This window comes from Rhipicephalus sanguineus, chromosome 5 (assembly GCF_013339695.2).
Source record: "Rhipicephalus sanguineus isolate Rsan-2018 chromosome 5, BIME_Rsan_1.4, whole genome shotgun sequence".
In the NCBI taxonomy this organism is placed as follows: domain Eukaryota; kingdom Metazoa; phylum Arthropoda; class Arachnida; order Ixodida; family Ixodidae; genus Rhipicephalus; species Rhipicephalus sanguineus.
The window spans coordinates 77,734,717-77,752,692 of NC_051180.1; the positions used below are offsets into that span (position 1 = coordinate 77,734,717).

At 46.4% G+C, this 17,976-nt stretch overlaps 2 protein-coding genes across 2 annotated transcripts in view; both read right to left on the reverse strand.

The window, feature by feature from the left end:
* Window positions 1-226: 226 nt before the first annotated feature.
* LOC119393803 (alpha-tocopherol transfer protein-like) lies at window positions 227-9,099 on the reverse strand. The gene is made up of 5 exons (XM_037660967.2): window positions 8,941-9,099; window positions 5,768-6,007; window positions 4,452-4,645; window positions 2,762-2,872; window positions 227-457 (listed from the first exon to the last, which is right to left on the reverse strand). The coding sequence occupies exons 1-5, from the start codon at window positions 9,095-9,097 to the stop codon at window positions 227-229; spliced, it is 933 nt and encodes a 310-aa protein (XP_037516895.1). The 5' UTR covers window positions 9,098-9,099.
* Window positions 9,100-11,260: 2,161 nt separating this feature from the next.
* LOC119393804 (alpha-tocopherol transfer protein-like) overlaps window positions 11,261-17,976 on the reverse strand; it is a 32,117-nt gene continuing 25,401 nt past the window's right edge. The window contains exons 5-6 of the mRNA XM_037660970.2: window positions 11,621-11,731; window positions 11,261-11,497 (exon numbers count right to left, since the gene is read on the reverse strand). Of these exons, the coding sequence (XP_037516898.1) occupies window positions 11,270-11,497; window positions 11,621-11,731 (339 nt within the window). The 3' untranslated portion in view covers window positions 11,261-11,269. The remainder of the gene's footprint in view (window positions 11,498-11,620; window positions 11,732-17,976) is intronic.

Below are 17,976 nucleotides of genomic sequence, written 5' to 3' on the forward strand. Positions count from 1 at the left end.
TTTATTTTGCGCGTAATATCAATGGACCGTTCGCCAAGGCTACCTACACCATGTAAGTAATGTTACTAGAATTTATGACTAAATGCGCATCAATTATCTATCAGTGAAGTCTTGGTGGAACCCGGCATAAAACACTTTCGTGCTAAAATCTTTATTGTGATCTATTTCAGACACAAAAATACAACGTTATGCGGTTTCGTGTTTCTCCATGGCCTTGTTCTTATCATCAAAGCGTAGTAAGTTCATGCGGCATCTCAGTGTTGGCGACCATGTCATCCTTGTTTTGTGTGGCATAGCCGAAGCTGTTTCCACGCACGAAAACCCCTTCCTGTTCGTCTACTTGTCTCCAGTATGCCTCAAAGTCGAGTGGCGGTCCCTGGCCAGCGTACTCAACCGGCAGTGCGCTGGGCGGTATGTCTTCATGAAGCTTCTCGAAGTTCTCTCCGTGGAATCGATACTTGCATGAAGAAATAAGAGAAACAAACAGTATTCGAATACCGTCGAAGCGCATTGTCTAAGATGGGAAATTGTTGTGGATCACTGAAATGCGCCGGGTGATTTTGCGCAAGCTATAACGACGCCTTCTCGTTGCCCTTCGTGAAGCTAAGCGGACTCAAATGTGGGAATAGGCTAGCGGTGTTCGAGTATGAAAACTTGCAATTCTACTCAGATGCTAACATTTAGCAAAAATGACTCTCAGCTTATAAATCAAATATAAAGTTTCGCTTCGACGTTTAAAACGACATCAACCACGAAGCTTACCTGAGGTCTCTTTTGGTAAACTAAGCTTGTATCGAATGAAACAGGTATGTAAAATCACTCACGCATCAAGTGTTCGTATAACTGAAGAGCTTTTTAATGGTAAGTATTTTCATTTCTATGTAATGTCACTCATGAATTTGAAGTCAAGAAAGAGCTTGTTAATGACACGTCATTATGCTGAATCATCTTAGTCGTCTTGGCAATGATTCTTCTGAAACGAGGACACAGTACATTAAATGCCTGTACAATGTGGTTCCGCTGAAGGAGAACAAGTGTGGTGCTAGAGCAACTTCCCTGTTTGTAGATGGCAGCTATTCAATATATAAATTTTTAACGGCTAAGCAGTTTAAGCTAGCCGTAATTTGTGCGGCCTCTCAGAAAACCATCATCATCTTGAACGGGTGTGTGCAACAGAAATTGGGCAAATCTCACTACTCACCACTGGTGCATTAAAAAGGAAGACGGCAACAATTAGCCCAAGAAACTGCCATCATCACGGGTGTGTGCCACAAACATTGGGCAGAGCCCACTACTCACCACTGGTTCACTAAGAGAGAGAGAGAGAGAAAGCTATAGAAAGAAAGGGAGAGAGAAACACTGAAAGAGAGAGAAAGAAAGATAAATATAAAGATCAAGGAGAAATAAAGCGAATAAAAAAGAGGGAGAAAAAGCAGAGATAAAGAAAGGGGAGTAAGAGAAAATAAAATAAAAAGAGCGAGAAAGAGAAAGAAATAGAAAGGAAGAAATAGGAAGGAACAGATACGAAATACAGATAAAAGAAACAAAGAGAAAAAAAAGAGAAGAAAGGAAAAATAAAGAAATGATGAGAAAAAAAGAGCGCCTCCCAGCTGCGCTCTGCCTTCAGGCTTGGCACCATTCCCGCAGCCGGGGGGGGGGGGGGGGGGATAGAGGCCCGGGCCCCCTCCCCCCTGAAATTTTGGTGAAGTAGGCGTTTTTACCAAAAATGAATAATGAAAATAGGTGTTTTTCTCAAATAGTCAAGGTTTTCAGCAAGTGCTCCCTCCCCCCGCCCTCCCCCCCCCCCCCCCCCAAAAAAAAAAAAAAATTCCTGGCTACAGGCCTGCTTGGCCCGACTAATACGAAGCTGCCATGAACGGGAAAGGCAACGGCGGCTGCGAGAAGAGCCCGAAGCAATGGAAGCCCTGCGCCAACGACGTGTCCGTAGATCTATGAGAGGTGCGAACGCTCGGTTCTGGACGTTGGACGTCCGTGTCGTGACTAACCTAGCTAAAGCCTATAGCAATAACCTAGATGCAACCAGATTAGACTTCAGAATCGTCCAGTTTCGCTGTTTCAATCCTTGCGCGACTTAGTGCAAGCTTCGCCATTTTTTTATTTATTTATTTGTTTGTTTATTTATTTGTTTATTTATTCATTCGTACCTCAAGGGTCCCGGGGACATTACATGAGGGGTGGGCAAGGGAAAAAAGAGAGAGAGAGAAAAAAGAAAAACAGCAGTAGTTCATACGGACTCCACTGCGTTTTTCTATTACTTGTGTATTCGAAAGAAAAGAATGTTTGACATCTTAGAATATAACTTTGCGAAGCGTATAGAAATTGAATAAAACGGCGTACTCAATTCGTATTCGAAATAGCAAATATTTGCACGCGCTTAAATTTTGTTTTTCCTTGAACGGATATTTTTCATCAGTGATGATTGTGATGATAACTTCTGTTGGCATCTCCTTTGAATCATAGCGGCTACAAATAGTCACCTAGCCGGATTCAGCTAATGGTGTTTTACATTTTAAAAAAATTATAATTGTGCTAATTGTGTTTTTTATTACAACCTGTACGTTTATGTTTTACAGTTGCCTTGACTCCTGTACCGTATGTTTACGTCGGAAAGCTTACCTTTATGCGTAACATTCGTCTGGTTTGTTTATTTTCGTTGAATAGGAATGTGGTTTACTGCGTAGGCTTCAGGAAATAAACATCATATGAAAAACAAACTGTGTTGATTGATGCACTTGCTTACCCGTTCGGCCATCTTGGCCTTGATGAAGGGTTTGAAGAGTGCGAAAACCATGTCGAAAGCGTACGACTGTCTTACGATGTGCACCGCTTTCAGTCGCATCGGCATACCATCCTGAAAACCCCAGAAGTGTGTTGGTTGCATTTCACAAATACTGCATCGTTTATGAACCCGAGGCGGGTCGTATCAGAAGTCGAGCTCAGACGGCAGGCATCCCAACAGATTTTGGCTCAGAAATTGCTTTCGGGAGCTCGCATGCCAAACTGTCCTATAGTCTGTTACGACCTAAGAATAAATAGAAGCTCCGCCCTCAGAAATGCGGTGCACCTGCCATTCGTCCGTGCAAGATGAGTCGTGCTAGGTTATTTCCGTTGTACAGGGTCGACCACATCTAAGCTGAACACCTCATTAGTATTCACGACCTCATAGAAGCTGTTGTTTAATACATAATTCGGAAAATCATTACTGTGTTTGTCGACACCATGATTAGACGTTCTATAACGGGCATTGCACTCGTGAAGTATAAGAAACGTTCTAGTTTTACCGGTTTGAATACTAATGAGGTGTTCAGCTTAGATGTGGTCAACCCTGTACATTTAAGTGCTTTTTCGCTGCTAATGTAAATACTACGCATATTAATAACTAAAAGTTCGTCATCCCTACTTAAAATATTACGGTTCCTCGAACAGTGATGTCGGAACCTTTGCTGAAATTTGACGCAGGCAGTTCAATATTGCGGCCGAAATCCAGCGACAGAAACACGTCTGTAGAAGAAAATGGCCTGCCTGAAACAAAAAAGGTGTTTGAAGCCACGGAAATGAGCAAGCACAGCTGGATGGGACACGTATACAAATTTTCTCAGGCCGGGGTAGGGACGGCTGTGGGCGGAGATTACGTTTATTCTTAAGCTGTGACGGCTGTTGGGGCAACGTGTGTGGAGGCGAAAGAGAGTACAGTGCGTCTTGTTTAGCCTGATCGACTGTCGCCGTGGGGCTCGCCTGCCTTGCCCGTCCTCGTTAACGTGTACATTGTACATTGGCCGAGCTGAGTTGACCTACGCCTCAAGCAGTCGATCTGGCTTCTACCGTTTGTAGGATGGCGAGACGGCAAGCGAATTTCAGTTCCTCGATCCTTTCCGCTTTCCCTCCCTCTTCCCCCCAGGCTACTGCGACTATGACTGCGAACGGTAGCACACGTTCAAGAGCCGAATGAGTTGTGGAAGTGCATTACGCGGCAGCTGGTAGAAAAGTTGAATGCTTTTAGTACTGTAACCTCAACCGTAATGGCAGTAACCGTCAACTAATACAACAGGTAATTCAAAAAAGGCAGAAGTTCAGGGAAAGGTGGAAGCTTCAAGAGATGAGAAATTCTTCGGTGTGGCTGGAGCCAGCGTCACCTCGTGTTCAAGAATTTTTCATCTCTTCGACGGGTGATGTAATAGTTCGTACCGGTGTGGAACAAACATTTCCGGCTAATACGTTTACTAAAGGATTGCATGTAACAAGTAGCAAAAGATGACAAAATGCGCGTCACCACCTAGTTCGCACGCCGTTGCCTGCAGTACTATATGAGAAATGCAGCGTGCTGAAACTGCTCATTTTCAGCGCGCTGTCTGCAGCTCGTTTTTCCAGCAGTAATGCTGACTCTTCGCTACGAGCGTCACATGAAAAAAAAAAAGACTGCGATTTCCTACCTGTACATAACCTAGGGCTTTTCTAACGAGCCCTATGTTAACGGACAATATCTTGTCCGCCGTGAACTCGGCGTAATCAACCAAGAGAACGATTCCGGAGGTTTGTGTCGAAGGGTTCGGCGCCATGTGTTCCAAACAGAGCAGGCAAGCACGATGTAAATCAGCATACGGCAATTCTTCGGGCATCCATATGCCTGAAAAAAAAATCCCAGCAAGAGACAGTCGCAAAACAGATCCTTTCATACCCAATAGTCACTGCAGATTTTTTGCACCTTTGTTGTTGTTGTTTTTGCCACGAGGGATTAATAAAGCCAATATTAACTTCCTTCGTCGATCCACAGTACAACTTGAGATCACCTCCTGAGTATCGAACACGAGATTATAGAACATCGACCATCTAACAGCAGAAAAGTGTCTACCGAACATTCCCATTCAACTCTACTAAGTGCTAAACTAATGTGCCTTATGAGCGCAGATGTCCTATTCTCGTAAAGACGTTGGGTTTTCTGCCATCCTCGGCAGGGTTAAACTTCGCTATATCGGCACCCATATCATTCTTAGAATTGAAATGTAGTTCTCTAGTGCACGCATCACATGATTTACTGCAGCTGGCCCCGTATTCACAAAAACATCTCACGCTAAACATTTTGGCAAGAGAACATTTCAGCCAATCACGATGCGGAACATATGATTCGCGAAGCTGCCTCACCAACGGGAAAGCGCACTTACGAAAGAGACGTTTCATGCAGTCGACTTCTGGACTTCTCACCCCTCTCCTCTCGTCTATAGATAAAAATTTTTGCAGCTCTTCTAGAAGGCAGCCAACTCTAGCCCTGTACTGAATGAACTAGCATTCTAACTACGACAGTATCGTTTATCTTATTCTTATGGAAAGCTTCCAACCAGTGCCTGTTCACAGTGGTTTTGGCGTCACTTGCCCCGTCATTGGACAGATTTAGTTGAGCGTCCGCAAGAGCTTTACGGACGCAGCCTGACATAGGAAATGGCTGGCAGGCGGGGTCCTCAGAGCTGCTGTGGACGCGCGACTAAATCTGTCTATTATATTGGCAGCCCAACGTGTACTGCGCGAACAACTGGTGACTGGGTCCCAGATTCATCGAGCTTGCGTAGGTTAGTTATGTTGTATAAATAGGTAACGCAACATATTTTTTGCCTGTTGGACTTCCCTTATTATACTATGCGTTGGAAACTTAGTCGAATCAGCGTTTGATACTGATGATCAACGAGGGTCGTTTCCTGAGACGCGATACCGTGTGCGTAAGGTTCATTGACTAGACTAAGTACGTCGTGCTCACCCGGTCTGCAGAGAAGAATCAGCCTCCCGTGGCGATCCGTCTCGGGCATAACCATGACCAGATTTCGAGCAGCCGGAGGCACCTTGCTCGGAAGTAATTCCTGGTAAGAGGACGCGCTGACCACTCGGCTTCTGTAGTAGTTTCGAATAGTTTGCGCAGCCGATTCCACGTCGTACTTTCGCACCCGCAGGAAGCGCAGAAGAAAGGCAGGGTCTCTCTGAGAATTTAATTCCGCCTCCTCTGTAAAATGTGACGCGTACAACCAATGCGCGTTATGTAAAGATCTGGACACGAACATACAGCAAGGTTAACCAGCACAAAGGAGGACGACGCTAAGAAAAAAGATGGCTGATACCTCAGTCATAGGAATCGGTATAACACGAAAGTGACACGTGTCGTCACAGAAGTAGCTGATTGCTTTAGTGCATTGGTATATCAGAGCTTGTGTAATGTCTATTGTTGTTTGGCAGATGTAGCACCGCCTGATGTGGACGCACTCACGTTGACGCCTAGTGGCACATCTCCATACCGACGACTTACGCCCATGATCATGATTTAACCCTTGCGGTAGCTGAAGTTCTTAACATATACGTGGACACCGCATATGGTGAATTCCGCGCAAATATGGCATCAGCAAGCACATAATAAGCACTGATACTCGATATGCACTCCTCCAAAGCGTCGTGAAACGCGAAAAGAAACGCTGCGCACATCGTGTCTTCCTTTTAGCCTGGCAGTTAATTCTCACAAGGCGAGCGGGGAACGCGGTGCGACAGCAGGCGAGCGTCGGAGAGTGATTTTTCGATATGGATGGATGCTATGAGCGAGGCTTGGTTTAAAGCCACCACCTCGCGGTGTGCTAAACGAAATTACACTTCTATGGGAGTGGAACGGTCGCAGCAACGTCGCGTTTTTTTTTTTTTTTCGTGCCTGGTGGCACACATGTCACCACCCCGTTATAAAGGAGACTCTCATAGCATCCATTCATCTATCCATGCAAGAGCACTGTGAGAGGATAGTGTGAAAGATAAAACGCGTGTTCATGTAGCCTCCGTTATGTGTTTGACGGTAGCTCAGTGGGCTAAGCGCCCGCCAGCCACCGTCGTGGACCGAGAGGTCATGTGTTCGGCGCCTGTCAACGGAACTTTTTGTAATAGTTTTTTTTTTCTTTGCCATTTGATAGCGTTCATGTTGCTGACGTATTTCCGTGACGGAAGTACGTCATGAAAAGCTTGGTGAACCTCGGCATAAAACACTTTCGTGTTAAAAACGCGAATACACAGGACGAGCGCTTGCGCTGTGTGTTCGTGTTTTTCCTTATAAAGCCTGTCTTTGGACCAACTTGTCCGTACAGAAGTTTTCCTGAATAACATGCAGGGTGGTTTGCAGTTGAAGAAAACACTAGATTTATGCTCTGCTATCGAATACTGCTGAAATATCGATGCAAGCAACCAGACTATTCGTTTTATTGCTTAGATATTAGCCAAATGTGTACTATAAATCATTTTGTTCACTAAATAACGCAGATGTATTTCACTTATATTGGTTTTACTATCATCTTTAGGTGTCCCCTTTTAATAGTGAACCGTATTGTATATCAGTAACAAAATAAACTCGATAATCCAAAATAAACGATAATCCGCTCCCCATGTTTTCAGCAATACTTAAGTTGTATGCCCGGTGAGGTCATAATTTTCGGAGGTATCAGTAAATTAGTACTGAAGAATACCTTCGCTATTCAACCAATTATTAACTTAAATTATTTAATGCGATCATTAACTTCTCGAAATACTGCAGCACCAGTTGAGAAGCACAGCTCAGGCCAGCCAGTGCTCGAGGTGGTATCGCTTCACGGCAACGATCCTTAATTCAAATAGCGCGGTACACAAGAACAAGCACATTATGCCACGAAGCAGCAGACATATCTCGTGAATTGCGTAAAACATTAAAAAGGTTATGCTCGTCGAAAACTCGCTTAGCACACCGACGTACTTCGCAGGCTGCACCACGCTTTTTGTAAAAGAGTGCGGCATGCTCGCTTTCTTTCCCTTTCATGTTTTGTACAACGCTGCTAGCAAATCAAATACCTATATACAGAAAAGAACGCTACTTCTGTGTAGATGCGATTGTGAAGCGCACCTCGAGACTCGAGACAAGTGCACGGCTGCATACCTCGGACCCATATCTTGAACTACGCATCCCGTACGACGTTACTCTACCCTGCTGGTCTGTCTATGGCTTGGAGTGGACTTCTCAAATGCCTATTATTGGAATGGCTGAGAGCCCGCCATGTGAAGTCTACGCATCCCGTCCAGCTTATCACGACGTGACTCAACCCTGCTGGTCTGTCTATGGCTTGGAATCGACTTCTCAAATTCCTATTATTGGAATGGCTGAGAGCCCGCCATGTGAAGTCTACGCATCCCGTCCAGCTTATCACGACGTGACTCAACCCTGCTGGTCTGTCTATGGCTTGGAGTGGACTTGTCAAATTCCTATTATTGGAATGGCTGAGAGCCCGCCATGTGAAGTCTGCGGGTGCAGCGAAACAGTCGCGCACCTTCTCTGTCAGTGCACCCGCTTCATCTCCGAAAGAGCGGCCCTCTCAGCCGCATTAGGCCAGCTGGACAACCACCCTCTCACGGAGATCAAAATCCTAGGGCCGTGGCCTGCACGGTCTTCAACACGAGCCGCTCTGAGGGCGTTGTTGCGGTTTCTTCAATCAACAGAGCTCAATGACAAACTGTGACTGTTGGCAGAAAATGTTGCTGTGTAGTGCTTGGACTACGGTCATGACTTTGTTCTTTTGTTTTTTGTCGCGTGCTGTCGTCACAAACTATTCTTCTTCTTCTTTTTCATTCTTTTACATCCCATTTCCCCTTCCCAAGTACAGGGTAACAAACCGGAGAGTTCATCGGGTTAACCTCCCTATCTTTCCTCTCTCTCTCTTTCTGCGCATATGATTGGTCCAGCGGTTTGCGACTGCAGTCGTGTGACTGAAAAATCGAGCAGCGAGCAACTGAAGCCAAAGCAGTCACTTTGCGACTGAAGCGGCCACTTGCGACCAGTCGCTTTTCGATTAGCTTGGTCGCGGGACCGGCGCCAGTCGCAGGTATGAAAGAGCCTTAAGACCACGTACACTTAACCTTAGAAGCGGAGTGTCGGTTCCTTACCTTCCAAAAGTTGTGAAAGCCTTTCCAGGGCTTCCTTTCTCTTCGCAGATGTCTCTCCCAACTCTTCTTCAGCTATCCGCTGCAACTTGAAAGGAAGCGCTCCTTCCGAACTATCCCACACGTCATCGACACATTTCTTAGTGTAAATTCCAGACATCGTTGGGAAAATAGGGTGAACGAAAATATAACGATCCAACAAGCTGGCAACTAGACGCGTCGTCCCACAAGTGCTCCGACTGTGAAGACTGCGAACACTGTTCTACATACAGGAAAAACGACGTCTATGGGAGCCGCGTGAAACAGTAGAGGGAAGGTTCCTTAGCGGCTTGCTATAGTACGTAAACAGACGTGAACCGGTCTCGAAGGAAAGTTCGCCAAACGGCGCTTCTGGAAAGAATGTTAATTCCCTGGATATATGCACATATGCGCGTGCACGCTGACGCAAAGCATTTGTTTATGTCATCCTCGTCTACATTGGTCATCCCCCTTGACTGCTTTTCCCTTTAGGCGGAGCTTTCCATACAGTGAAGTGAGGCATGAACCGTAGTCAATAGAAGCCACATCAAGCAGCCGTGGTCAATGTGTACAGCTTCTGGCACTCTGCGAGCCCGTCACTGTATATAGTTTATGGCCCTCTGCCAGCTTTTTTCATGTTATTTTGCGCCTACCTTTTTAATTAGATCGCTATCTTGCTGCTCACGCCAAGCAGTAGCGAGTAGTAATTGAAACCATGGAGCCAGTTAAAATTATATATTAAGAGCTCGATACTAAGGTGCATATTTAGCCAACAAAATTCACGAGGAGGAAAAAATAATGAGATGGGAAGAGACGTGCTCAAAAGCAAGAGTGAAGGAGACAGAAATCATGACAGAAATTTCTATACTTGCTTCGTGGCAGTTCCGTCATCGCGAAATATGATTCGTTCAGTCGTCCTACTGCAGGCAATATTATACAAAAAAAAATAATTGCGGAGCCCTTTCACTACTGTGAACACGGAAGCGAGCAAAGCTGTGGTGGAAGCGCCGGTAGCGGCAGTGGCTGCCGCTGCACGTTCTGCGGCAGCGGTTTCACGTCGTTTTTGCGCCCATTCGAGCTTATGTGCTCGTTGGCACTCCTTCAGTTGCCGCTCTTCTTCCTCCGAGCGAACGACACGCATCCGTGCCATAGCGAGTCCAAAGGGAAACTGCTAATAACAGCGCTAGCGCAATCTCTACATCACGAGACACAGGAGCACAACGATTGGTCCCAGCACCACGTATCGCGACACCTGCGAACACAGGTCGACAAACTCACTCATGAGTCGACTCACTCAGACTCAGATCGAGCCGTGAGCAGGAGGCTGAGTGAGCAATATGTTGTTGAGTTTGAGTCCGGGTGAGTCTGGTTGAGGAAAAATTTAGTGAGCGGAGTCCGAGTGAGTCCGGTTGAGGAAAATATTGGTGAGTCTGAGTCCGAGTAAGCCACAAGCGAAAAATATATTTATTGTGTGAGTCTGAGTGAGCTCCACCTTCTACTGCTGACCGATGGCCCTACATACTCACCTATCGACATTATTATCAGCCTTATATCGGCTTACGTAAATACTCAAACCTATTCACGCATGCCTCAACGCACTAGCGTTCATGCTCCACCACAATGTTTATTGATAAGAGGCGTGAGTTGGGGGGGGGGGGGAGGGGAGGGAGGGCATGACATCGCAAACTCTTTCACGGGATGTTTTTCATAGAAATATCTCATGTGAGTCGCATATTTCATAAAAACGTCCTTACTGGATCGCAACCACTGATAACTCGTATGTGAAGGTACGAGATCAAAAGGCGTATTCTAGAGCACCGATTATGTGAGCTATTGGCGTTAAAGAGCATTTACACTATGATCGGAAAAGCTAATTTTACGCCAGCGGACTCATGAGTCGACTTACTCAGGCTCACTCAGACTCAGGTCAAGCCGTGAGTCTGAGTCTGAGTGAGTGCGTCTGAGCAATATGTTGGTGAGCTTGAGTCCGAATGAGTCCGGTTGAGAAAAAGTATAGTGAGTCTGAGTTCGAGTGAGTCCGGTTGAGTAAAAGTTTGGTGAGTCTGAGTGCGAGTGAGCTCTCAGAGCAAAATATATTTTTTTGAGTGGGTCTGAGTGAGTTCCAATATTTTTGCCGACCTATGCTTGCGAAAGAGGCATCGGCGGTGGTTAGGGGCACCTGTGCTGAGGCGCTTTATACATAAACCGATATATGTGTATATCCGCCGCCGAAAACTGTTGCTCTGCGCACGCGTCGTTTTGTCTGCGGACGCGATGTCCCATAACCTATAGCCATATGCAGTTTGAGTCTTTATTACAAAAAAGTGACTTCGTTTTCAATTTCCGCATCCGTGGCGAAATCGTGGTTATTCGTGATGTATCCGTAGTTATTGCCCTCCTTGTAGTCCTCCTCATAGGCCTCCAGTTTGCTCCAGAATCCATCAAAGTCGAGTGGGGGTGCGTCTCCACCGTACTCTTTAGGCAGAATTTGAGGGGATATGTGCTTGTGGAGTTCTTCAAAATTTTCTCCGTAGGGATGAAACTGCGCAGCAGCAAAAGAAAGAAAAGCTTGCATAGTATTGATATTGTCATGAAAATGTGACATGCACATTTCCCCCTACGAGAGATATAGTCGCTGTCGCAAGATATTTAGCTCACTCCTTACCCTTTCAGTCATCTTCTTCTTGAGGAATGGCTTAATCAGAGCGTAGAGCAAGTCGAATGCGAGCCCCTCTCGCACAGCATACATAGCTTTCATACGCATGGGCATGCAATCCTATAGACGAAGAAAAAAAGAAAGATTCGAAAATAACTGGCCAAATATCGCAAATATCATCCAGGTTCTAGTGCACATAAGCGAAATTATCGTAGCACGGCGGACCGTCATTTGGTAGACAGCTCAATCATCGGAGTGAAATTGAACGAAGACAATGTAGCTATCATAACATCCAATAGCCAACATTAGCCAAAGCCAACACAAGCAAAAAAAAAAAACATGGTTGATCCCTCCGTCATAGGAATCGGCATAACACGAAAGTAAAGCGTGCCCTTACAGAAGTAAGTGAATGTTTACTGCACATTGATATAAGAGAGTTTGCACAATGTATATTGATGTCTGGCAGCTATAGCACCGTTTAACGTGGATGTGCTCACTTTGATGATTGGTGGTACATCTCCATCCCGACGACTAACGTCCATGCTAAATGATTAAACAAACGCTTGTGGTAGCTGTCGTAGTTAACGGTGAAAGCCTAATCAGAGACGTAGGTGTGATAGCCAGAAGAGCGTCGCATATTGGACGCAGAACTTGGTCGCCATCCCGCGGCTTGTTAAAATGTGATTAAACACCACGGCCGGACTAGAGGGAAACGCAAAGCGCGTCGTGCCGCCCCGGTAGATCGGCCGCGACTTTAACACGAAAGTGTTTTATGCCGGGGTCCACCAAGACTTCAGTGACGTATTTCCGTCACGGAAATGACGTCGAGAAAATGTATACGATCAGATGGCAAAGAAAAAAAGTTCCGTCAACGGGCATCGAACCCACGTCCACTCGGTCCGCAACAACAGATGCCGGGCGCGCTATCCACTGCGCCACGGTCACAGACTCTATAGTCGGTGACAACCTAAGAATAAATATAAGCTCCGCCCACGAGGCCGCATTGCTCATATTTTGCATGCCTCCGCGCTACAAACGAAGTAGTTCCTTAACAATGGCAATAATTTTCACTCATATAAACCTTATTTTCCAATACTGCACTGATACTGAAATAAAGAAAGCAAAGCTAGATAAAATAAATTGTGAAGGCACAGAGTTCAGCGTCAGCATAACAATATATGTGTTGTTTATATCGCACCCCCCGCCGCGTTCATCTCGGAGTCTATACGAAAAAGTAATGTACATCTCAAAGGCGATGTTTCTGAGCAGTATCTAATATGGTATTAAAACAAAGGATGCCAGATTTAACATAAAACTTAAAATAAAGAAATCGTTGTTTCACGGTTTCACAGAACAAAATAGGGATATTATTCGCGTTTAATAAGGTCGTTTGTAATTTTTTTGCGAAACTCTCGCCGCCAGTTTTCTTCACTGTCTACTGTAACTACGGCAACTGTGACTCAAAGTGAAGTATGGCGAAGTGGTCTGAGATCGCCTTTGTGAATTTCGACTCTGGTGTTGCCGTAAACACCGCATTTGCGTTTCTAGTCGCCGTGCTTGTCATCGTGTTTGAGGAAGACGCCCATGCTTCATTGGAAGCCTTGTTTCATCGAAATAAAAGCATGTTGCACACATGGCGTTTAACTGTTGGGGGCCATTGCGTGCGTTGCCGTTCACGCCAAGGAGGGGCACGCGGCTAAATTGGCATTGACTAAAAGCTTTACGTGGGATTGTTTCTCGCTTCGACAACTTGCAATGGCACTGCCATTACCCCTTAAGCCCTTGAACATTCAGGTTTTTAGTTAATTTATTACTTATCTATTACATAACTGCGTCACCCCAGTGGAAATTACAGCAGGGGGGCCCACTTTTGCTAGAAGAGGGGCCCCTACCTTCTATATATGTGTGTATCTGTGCGAAGGTATATATATATATATATATATATATATACGTAGATTATGAAGAGGCTATCATCGGTTGCCTTAAGACAAATAGGAAAAGGATACACACTTCTCAAAAGAGTTTATTTGTCAACGTTTCGATCGGAGACCGATCTTTATCAAGGGAAAATTTACGAGGCTTCGATGCGCTTTTATAGCATCGTCCTCCGTGCAGGTAGAGCGACAAGAAAAAAAGAAAAAATGCAGAAATGAAAAAATCAGGAGGCCAAAAGATGACACATATACACTCGGACATAGAAAAAGCATGTGCATCCTCGAAGAAAAAAAAGGAAAACATATAAATGTCTACATAGGTAATCTCGGTGGACACAATCAGTAAGTACATTCCTTTCGTACATTGTCAAGCCCCAGCTCTCCGGCTCCCCCCTCCTCATTTGTTCGTGAAGCATAGTGAGGGGGTGAGGCTTCAGAAGAAGGGATAAGCGCTTAAAAAAAGGGTCTATGCACTATACGCTTCACGACTCTAATATAAACAAAATATCACTGCGTAGTACATGAACACGATACACGCGAAATGCTAAAAAACGCACGTTAGACAAAAACAAGGTATTCCAAATATGATATCATGAAATATGATGCAACGCCATTAAAAACAAACGCTTTTTTTCACTCAGTAATAGTTTTAGCGGCGTCACTTCAGTTACGATCACAATCCATGCAATCGACAATTCACAGCGAGCGCAGCATTTCACGGTTCGTAGACAACGATTACCTCGCATGGCGTTTCTCATTGCAAGGCGTTCGTGCATCGAGCGCGATACTTACGCAACGGACACTTCAACCTAGCACATCATTCTGGGCTGGTGGAACTGAATTCCGTTAAGACGACGCAACTGCGCCAATGGGCACACGTCACATAATCACACACGCACCAGGTTACCACAATTATCTTCTTATAATGCACACACCACTGCATATTCTCCACACCTGGTTTGTTTACTTTCGCATTGTGTTGCACTAACGGGTTATGTTGGTCGCTTTCTTTCTCGCACGCTTCGTCCGCACATACGTCGCTTATATAGGCGCACAGCACGGCGCATATCACAATAGATCACCAAGATTCCCATGTCGCGAGCTCCAAGCAACACACACACGCGCACATGTGGCAACGCTAATGCCATGGCTTTTGCGGGCGGTAAATCGTACACAGACGCGCACATTCCGACTTCACTTTCACCTCACTGCACACGAATGAACGCGACGACAATCGCCGATGTGGTGACCCTCAGGCGATATGCTTGATGTATCCGAGCGATGAAGGGAACACACGCCGTGTTGCAACTTGACGCTGCCGAAACGACGGAACGCGCTAAAGCGTTGCAAAACACTCCGAGCTGCTGCAACGTCGGTGCACTTCAAACGCGGCACAGTCACAAGGTTCTACTGCATCGAATGACGACCGGTGAGGACGATGCTGGGTACGTGCGAATAACTGTAGGAAATAGCACCTTCTGGAAGAAACAAACACCGCAGGAAATTCGAAATGACGGATTTCGGTCTCGATGCAGCGGTACCTCGCTCCTCGTTGCGAACGGCGCCATGTTGCATTTTTCATTGGTTCGTCTTAACTAGTCTTAACCGTTACGTCAATGAAAAGATCGGCCGTAGTTGGACGCGCATAATACAAAAGGACAGCGGCATAGTTTACTTTTTATTCTTAGCTTGTCACCGACTATAGACGTCAGACTCTGGAGTTTCCAAGATGTGTGGCGCCACCTGTCGGAGAAGTATTGAGTAGTGCATAGACCGACTCTCTCGCACAGTTTTCTATGGGACCAGGTGCAACTAGCGAGTGCGAAACAACGATTGAGCTTAATATCGCGTGTGTTTGCGCATTTAGCACTCAGAACGAGAGCTGTGAATTGCTCTCCGCTAGTCGGACGCGCCACCGAGCCGTCGTGAAGTGCTTGCTGGATCACTCGCCTGAACGACTGCGAAAACAGCAGCAGACGAGCGCCCTCCGCACGCTACGAAGAAACTCCGCAAAAGACGCACTGTTGCGTTGTGAATTGCCACGGACGTAAAAGACTGAATAACAACGTTCAGTTTTACCGATTTCCATAGTTGTCGTACAAAGAAGAAAGGCGAGAGCGCTGGATACGGGCCGTTGCGAGCGCGTTGGGTAAGCGAAGTGCCCGCGTTCTCCACAGCCGGTGGCATGAATGTGTGGCTCTGCTGTTGTTTTGCGTATCCCTGATGCAAAACCGTGGTAACCTTGACTATGAAGCTCAGCAGAGGTGCTTGTCGTGTAACACGAAGTGAGCAGCTAGAGGCAGACTGGAGACGCGTGATACGCACACCGCGACGAGTTGGTCGTCACAACACAGCATTGCGGACGTATGTACGTTTTGAAGGCTCAGAGTTCTGGTTCTAACTAGCTAACACCGCGTGCGTCATACAAGTAAATCGCAGAATGTTGGTCGTGACCCGCTTCAGGTTTGTTTCGCCCGTGTCCTCCGCGGTTGCCGTAGCTATCTCGGAGGCCACGGTTTTGCCTTTGGTTGTACCCCGCGAAAGTGGACACGCACGTATCCCCATTTGCAGTACATACAAACGGAAGACGACCATCAAGAGACCATTTGAGGATGCGTAATAAAACACTCCAATGCACAGGAAGCGAGAGATTAAGGGAGAATGCAAATGAAAAAGCGAAAATCGCCGGAGCCATTCGCCCCTGATGAATCGAGTTTTGTAGCACTGATCGTAAGATGCATAGCTAAGTAAATTGATCGTGTATGTAGGTACTTTATCGCTGTGGCATACGTATATACCCGATTTTAACGCATTTAGGCTCTAGAGAACGGATGTCGGAGGGCTTGCCTCGAACTCGGTGTCGTGTGATGCTCGCTTGTACTTGCGAGTTGCAGCGCGCGGGAATAACTAAAACTTATTTTGCATTGTACTCGCAGTTCGCTTTGATCAGCTTCCTTTGTTTCTGAAGCGTGGATTGGCGGAAGAAGCTTTCCAAGCTTTCCAGGTCCTTGATTTTCAGGAAACCGCGCCTCGACACCAACGAAAGAGGAGGGTTATATTGCGGCCTATGCACATTCGCTTGCGGGCGGCTCTCCTTGCACTACCCAGTTAGTGCCAGGGCTACGATGAAGGCGCTGGTGGCGGTGTTTTTCGCAGCGCCGCCTGGGCAGAGTCTGACGTCTATAGACGCTTTACAAACGCGCCTTTTATATCTACCACTCTCCCGGTCGGCGGGGCGGTGTTGCCCTCTGAGAGAGGCAAAGTAGAGTAATTCACGATTACTGTGGCTTCCGCGATTAGTACCTGCAGCGCGTTACACGTTCGTCATATTCGGCGCGTTTTCAATAGAAGTGCAATTTTGTCAATGCCTTAACACACCGCAAGGTGGCGACCTTAACGCAAGCGTCGTAAAATTGTTGGCCTCGCTCATAGCATCACGCTAATCAAACCAAAAATAGCTCTGCGACACGCGCCTGCCTCAGCTGCCTGTAACACCGCGTTCCCCGCCTACGCGCTCACCCCGAGAAAAACTGCGGCCGGGCTACCGGGGCGGCACGACGCGCATTGCGTTTCCCTCTAGTGCGGCCGTGGTGTTAATCACATTTTAACATGCCGAAGGATGGCGACCAATTTCTGCGTTCAATATGCGACGTTCTTCTTGCTATCACAACTCGTTCTCTGATTACGCTTTCACCGTTAACTACTGCAGCTACCACAACAGTTTCTTTAACCATTTAACATGGACGCTAGTCGCCGGGATGGAGATGTACCACCAAGCATCAAAGTGGGTGTGTCCACGGTAAACGGTGCTATAGCTGCCAGACATCAATATACATTGTGCAAACTCTCTTATATCAATGTACAGTAAACATTCAGTTACTTTTATAAGGGCACGCTTTACTTTCGTGTTATTCCGATTCCTATGACGGGGGATCAACCATGTTTTTTTTTCTAGGGGCGAGCGCGTGAGTGGGGAACGCGGTGTTACAGTCAGGTGAGACAGGCGCGCGTCAAGGAGCTATTTTTGGTTTGGATTAGCGTGATGCTATGAGCGAGGCCGATGCTTTTACGACGCTTGGGCTAAGGTTGCCACCTCGCGGTGTGTTAAGGTATTAACAAAATTGAACTTTTATTGAAAACGCGCCGAATGGGAAGGATGGGTAACGCGTTGCAGGTGCTAATCGTGGAGGCCACATTAATGATGAAATACCTTGCTTTACCGCTCCCAGAGGGCAACACCACCTCGCCGACCGGGAGAGTGGTAGATATAAAACGCGCGTTTGCAAAGCCTCTAGAGTCTGTGATCGTGGCGCAGTGGACAGCGTGCCAGGCATCTGTTGTTGCGGACCGAGCGGTTGTGGGTTCGATGCCCGCTGACTTATCTTTTTTCCTTTGACATCTGATCGTGTATATTTTTTCGACGTCATTTCC